This window comes from Mus caroli, chromosome 7 (genome assembly GCF_900094665.2).
Source record: "Mus caroli chromosome 7, CAROLI_EIJ_v1.1, whole genome shotgun sequence".
NCBI lineage: Eukaryota > Metazoa > Chordata > Mammalia > Rodentia > Muridae > Mus > Mus caroli.
The window spans coordinates 25,864,353-25,871,255 of NC_034576.1; the positions used below are offsets into that span (position 1 = coordinate 25,864,353).

Genomic DNA, 6,903 nt, shown 5'->3' on the forward strand with positions numbered 1-6,903 from the left:
TCTCTCTCTCTCTCTCTCTCTCTCTCTCTCTCTCTCTCTCTCTCTCTCCTTTGCTTCTTGGTGGTTTATTATCATGTTTTGTCTCCTAGGCTCCTGCCTCTAAGGTCTTTCTGCTCTTTGCCTCCTGCCCTGTGTTTCATCCCCAGCCACACCCCTTCTCTTTCTCTATGTCACTTTCTCCTCCCTTTCTCTTTCCTCCCAGATGTTCTGCATCTCCTCCACTCTGTTTCTTCCTCTCCTCACCATCCTCTGTCCCCTCCCATCTTTTTCTCTGACAAGATCCCCATCCTTCATTCTCACCAGCCCCCTCTTTCATTCATGCAGGACTAACCTTCTCCATGCGCAAAAGGTAGGTATCAATGAAGTCTCGTGGAGCACTGGGGTCCAAGGTGGCCTTGTGCTGCTCCACACTATGGCCAATGTAGTTGAGGATTTCCTGTATGTTTTTGGAAATTTGTCTGTGAGTGCCAGGAAAGTACTTCAAGACAGCAGAGAAGAGCTCAAACATCTGTAAGAAAGAAGGACCCAGAGTGTCAGTTCAGTATCATCATGGCAGGAAGCACACTGCAGTCAGGTAGGCATGGGGCTGAGATCTAATATCCTAACACACAGGCAGGAAGAACAACAGAGACCACTGAGTTTTGCATGAGCTTCTGAAACCTCAAAGCACACCCCTAGCAACACACTTCCTCCAACAAGGACACACATCCTAATCCTTCCTAAAAGCTCTTCAGCTAAGACCCAAATGTATAAATAAAATAAGCTGTGGGGCTCAGTCTCATTGAAACAACACATGCTCCTAAGTGAACGATTCTCACTGGTCCAAGCATGCCAAACATGGTGCCAAGAGGTTATGCTTTTGACCCTCTCTCCCTTGCTAAATCATTACATAGTATTTCTAAAGCCAGTCCCCAAGGTCTATCCCCTTATTTGGTCACTGACTCGTTCCTGAGACTAAACACCATGATCAAATAATCAGAATTCATTATTTGGCAAACATGAGCAATCAGGATTTTTCAACACACTCTAACACAAACTGCCCCTTTACCTCTTAAAAATCCTAGCCGGGCATGGTGGCACATGCCTTTAATCCCAGCACTCGGGAGGCAGAGGCAGGCGAATTTCTGAGTTAAAGGCCAGCCTGGTCTACAAAGTGAGTTCCAGGACAGCCAGGGCTACACAGAGAAACCCTGTCTCAAAAAACAAAAACAAAAACAATCCTCATTCCTATAGAAACACCTCTCTATTTTTATGCCTCCTCCTCTTCTTCTTCCTCCTCTTCTACCTCTTCTTCCTCCTCCTCTTCCTCCTCATCCTTTTCCTTCTCTTGCTACTACAACTGCAGCTTAGATTGGTGTCTGACTTTACAGATTCCCCACCTTCTTGACCCTCCAGGGTAGTAACTCTCCTTTGTTGCAGCAGCTTGGTGTCTGAGTGTGTCCTCTACTGACTCTGAGGGGGTCATTTTCCCTTACATTGGTGTCTCTGACAAGGATCATTATTGAGATGAGTCAACAGGACCCAGCTTCGAATTGGAAGTTTCCCATTTGCTTTTGATAGCTATTCAACCAGATTCCAGATTCTCTCCATCCCTAACTATCCAAAAAGTAAAGTTGCCAGATTTTTCCTTCCACACATGAATCCCCCTCTTGGTGATAGAGCTTGGTTGATAAACCCTCATTCACAGAGACCTCCTTATCAGCCACTTGAAGTCCAAGGAATACCCTGTCTCTGGATGTTGGCTTGCCAGCCATCAATAGCAATGGAATTTGCTCCCTCCATCCAGAATCAAAAGTCCAACACAACCCAACAACATTACTGATTCAATTAGCACTCAAGAATGGGCCCACTTATGCTTCATTGACATCAAACAACAACAACAACAACAACAACAACAGCAACAACAACAACAAACCTACCTCTTTTTTATGGACTTGGCATGCTTTCCCCCTTTTCCCCTCGGACTTGATTCAGTATATAGATGAACTTCCCCTTTGCAGTCCTTCCATCTCTGATAGCTTCCTCATTCCTCAGTCTCCTCAATTCCAAAGATTACTTGCTCTCATCTTCCAAAACTCAATTCTCCTCTCCCCAAGTCAACTATCTTAGAATCTCTCACACACCAATTCATTTACTTCACTGTAAACAGCACTGTCCATCTCAGCTCCTTATCAGCAAAATCCTCCTCACAATCTATTCCGACCTCTCTCTCTCTCTCTCTCTCTCTCTCTCTCTCTCTCTCTCTCTCTCTGTCTGTCTGTCTCACACACACACACACACACACACACACACACACACACACACACACACGTCCTAACTTATAATAATCCCAATATCTTCTACCATGGGACTCCAATCCCTCCCACCATTTCAGATTCTATTCCTCCAAATTGCTCCTATCAAAATTCATTTCTTACATTTCTTACATGTGAAGACAATAACTGTGCCTACATGGCAGTCTGTCAAGGCTGATCTTTCCTCCCTTATGACTCATCTTTCCCTCCAGGCTTCCCTAATACATAACTCACATGACAACATACCTAATCCTCCTTCAATACAGGACATTATTTGCTATTAACAGTCCACTTTAATACTAAATCCTAATTCAATCTTCTCTCCAACCCCTCCTAACTCTTATCCCAACTAATAACACATTCTTTTACAAATCTAAACCCAAAGCTAAAATGTAGTCAGAGAACTAACTCCACCTCCACTGTCTAACCTCTCCCTTTCCCACTCACCAAGTTATATAAGTATGAAATTATGACAGTCTTAGAAAAGGTTTTAAGGGAATTAAATACAAGTTGGAAAGTCTGGAAGCTTAAATAAGCTATAAAAATCTGTAAGTGCAAGTTATAAGAAAACGTTTTAAATTGTGACTATATAAAAGCTTAAAAAAAAAGCTTAAATAAGTTTTGAGGATCTGAGAAAAAATTTATGTGCCTGAGAAAGTAACTCGAGATAGATATAATAATGCTGCAGAAATCTTTCCTTCTCTCTATGCTATTGTTTGGGTCCCCAAACTTTTACTATGACTCAAATATATGAATCTATTGCACTTTCTCCAATATAGATTTCAGACCAGATTAACAACAATGGTAATACTAGCATATCTAAAACTTTTATTTCCTTAACAAACATTAAGATTCCTTATAAACTTCATAAAATCTATTTAAACAGGCCTGTCACAAGTTAAAGGGACTTGGGTAAGTACTCCTGCAAATGAAAGCCTAAGTTTCCACACCTGTCTATTTCAGAGAGGGAGATGTCACCCAATTGCTCTTGCCTTGGGACTACCCTTCCCCAACTACCAGTACCATACACCTAAAAGTTTCAAATACACATCCAAGATTTTTAAAAAATAAGTTTTTCCTAAACTCCTTAACTCCTTAACTGTACCTCTGCCCCCAGTGTATCTCAAGAGATTTATAATCACCTAGAGACTGCTTTAGCAACTTGCCAGTCCCAGATAATTCATCAGAAACTGCATCCTAGTCCTGCCTCACAGACTGCCCATCCTTAGCCCCACAGGGTTCACCAGATCCTGGACAACAAATAAAACAACATGCTTTTCCAGACCTTGACCAATAGCTCAGCTTCCTTGGGTCCCTAATGATAATGCCCCCATGTCAGAGGAAGCATCCAGAGAAAATGACACCCATTTGCCCAACAGCCAGTGATCCTATGATAAAACAAAGAGGTGAGAATGAAGGGCTCTGATAGGCCTGAGCATGGCAAACATGGCCAACATGACAAACACGGCAACCAGTTCTGCCTTTAACCCTTCTCCCCATGCTAAATCTTTGATTATATTCCGAAAGCCAGTCCTCAATGTCTATTCCCCTTATTTAGCCACTGAGGCATTCCTGAGACTAAACACTATGGTCCAGCAAGCACAATTCCTTTTTTTGGCTAACATGTCTGATCAATATTTACCTAGTAAATCCTAGCACAGACTTCTCCTCTTCCCCATCAAACCCCACTCCTGCAGAAACACTTTCTCGGTGCTACTGTCTGCCTTTGCACCCCACCTCCTTATTGCACTTGCCTGGGAATAAATCTCCTCTGTGACAAGAACTTGGTATCTAAGTGTGTCTTGTGCTGACTCTAAGAAGGCCACTCTACTTTAGACTAAGTCCATATATATCACGAAGAAACACACAAAACAAATACACAGACCCAGGCAGACATATACACACATGCAGGTACACACACACAGTGTCCTCATATACTTACACTATAACACATGCCTGCTTTTGAATTGTGTCTCTAAATCTGTCTCTAACATTTGTCTTGCATTATTTATATCTCCCTTTTCCTTTCCTCTACTTTCTCTCTCAATCCTCTTTGCTGAATTGTCTTTGTTTGTTTTATATTAAAGGTTCAAATTTAAGGACACAGGATCTCGTGTGTACCAGACTGGTGTCAAACTCAATATGAAGCCAAGGATCACACTAAATTCCTATTCTCCTTGTTTCTATGTGCTGAAATGAGGGGTGTTCTGTACCTCAGCCAGGATACAGAGAGCTGGGCCTCCTGCATGGAAACCAAGTCCTCTACTTTCTGGGGTATTGCTGTATCACACACATCATCATTTTATACGTATGTTCTATACTCATACATTCATTTCTCTCCCTCCCTGCCTCAGGTCTCAGCCTCCTTGTATTGCCACATTGTCTCTGCCTTTCTTCCAGCCCTCCTTCACTCACAAATCAGGCTCTTGCTTCCTCTGCCCTGGATGTTCCTCTCTTCACACCCACTCACCTGACTGGAGAATGAGCTTGTAAGTGACAAGGTCTGATAGAACAGATCAAGCAGGTGCAGGAACTGTTGATCTGTGTAGTCAAAGCGCTCTCCAAACACAATGGAGCAGATGATATTGGCTGTGATGCACTGGAAGAGAAAGGTGGGATCCAGGGGGGCTCCTGGAGGATGAGGAGGCAGGATAGGAGATGTGAGGCTAAGGAACTGGGGAACATTTGGCTTCAGCTTCGTCTTTGTTAGGCTGCCCCTTTCTCTGCTCAAAAAATAGAAACACCTGCTAACCCATTTGCATATATGATGGGCTGACCCCTGCCCTCACTAATGCATGTATCATTTTATTTAGCTTCCCTCAATGCTGAACAGAAGATGTGATGTATTCATATACACAGGTAGGGAGGCTAACTTCACTAATGGAACTCAACAATCATGACTGAGACAAGGATTCTGAGTCTCAGAAATAGAGTATGCGTAGTTTGTCTCTACCCTATACATCCTCCCTGGCCATCATTCTGACTGTGAGATAATTGACTCCCAGAGACAGAAAAGAGCAGAAACAGTTTCAGGGATTGCCTGTGTGGATTCACAAGCCGTGCACACTCCACTCCCATATGTCAGTCTTTCTCCATCCCTTCTCAGACTTCTAGCTTCTGTGGTGTTTCCGAAGTCATCAGGACTGATGGCTGCTGTCTTTGTATGCCAGGCTCAGTTATGGACCCTGGTGGTTGGAGGATTGTCTTCCTTTGGGTCCTCTACTTCTATGACTTCTCTCTCCAGCCATTCTTTCCAGTCTGTGCACCTTTCTTCCTCTCTCACCTCTGCACTGACATCATCTCAACTTCCCTGAAAAAGGACCATAAGAGAAGGCAAATGCCCGCAGTAAAGAAATAGAGCTGTTATATGTAGCAGATGTGAATCATGACCTTCATGTGGGTCCTGAACAGCTGGCATAGTGGCTATCCCACAAGCTGTTGCCTGCACTGCCTTGTCTGACCTCAGTGGGAGAGGGAGCACTTAGGCTTGAAAACTTGAACTGCCAGGGTGGGGGTAATACCCACAAGGACCCCTAACTACTCAGAGAAGAAGGCAGGGGGGATAGAGAATGATTGTGGGAGTGAGTAAACACCAGTTAGCAGTGAGCAGGATATAAAGTGAATAAGTAAATTAAATTAAATTAAATTAAATTAAATTAAATTAAATTAAAACAAAAAGAGGGGGAAGGAAAGAAATGGAGCTGCAAACAAAGGTCCATGTCATTAGGCTGTCCTTGTTTAAAAGATTCATGAAGCACTCAGACACACTGCTGATTTCTACCAAACTAAAATTCCCATGAGTCTCTGTGTTCACTGATTCCCTTCAGCACAACCATGAGGAGAAACCACAGTTTCTGCTTTGAACATGACTGCAGTTTTTCCTGCTTTCTTAGCTTTCATTTGCCTAAGTTCTGCATTTGCCTGTGACTAAGACCATTGTAGGGAGTGGAGGGTATGACAACAATTAAGCCAAGGTGGTCTTCAACTCTATATATGGTAGAAGATGACTCTGAAAATCTCAGCATCCTGTCTCCACCTCTGGCCTGCTGGGATTACAACCACACCCCACCATGACCACTTTATATGGAACTGGAATCATTCTCACAAGTGTAAAGCAGGACCTCACAATGTGTACAGGACTGGCCTTGAACACATGATCATGTGTCTCAGCCTTCTGAGTTCTACAATGAGATGACAAGTGTGGACCAATCATATCTAACTGGCAGATAAACTTGATTCAAAGACTGATTTTTCTGAAGAGAAGTGACCACCATTTTTAGGACATGTTTTAAGTTATTTTGGACACAATAGACCTCATATTTCTTTCCCTGCCCTTGTATTCTCTTTCTCTCTCTCTCTGTCTCTCTGTCTCTGTCTCTGTCTCTGTCTCTGTCTCTGTCTCTCTCTCTCTCTCTCTCTCTCTCTCTCTGTCTCTCTCTCTCTCTCTGTCTCTCTCTCTCTGTGGTGTGTGTGTGTTCATGAACACCATGTATGTATAGCTGCCCATGAAGACCAGAAGAAGGTGTCAGATTCCCTGAAGGTGGAGTTATAAAACGTTTGTGAACTGCCTGATCCAGCACTAGAAAGCAAACTCCAGTCTTCTGGAAGA

General features: G+C 43.2%; 1 protein-coding gene across 1 annotated transcript in view; it reads right to left on the reverse strand.

The window, feature by feature from the left end:
* The window catches only part of LOC110298847 (cytochrome P450 2B1-like), a 94,746-nt gene that overhangs the window by 9,409 nt on the left and 78,434 nt on the right, over positions 1-6,903 (reverse strand). The window contains exons 4-5 of the mRNA XM_021168371.1: positions 4,765-4,925; positions 332-508 (exon numbers count right to left, since the gene is read on the reverse strand). Of these exons, the coding sequence (XP_021024030.1) occupies positions 332-508; positions 4,765-4,925 (338 nt within the window). The remainder of the gene's footprint in view (positions 1-331; positions 509-4,764; positions 4,926-6,903) is intronic.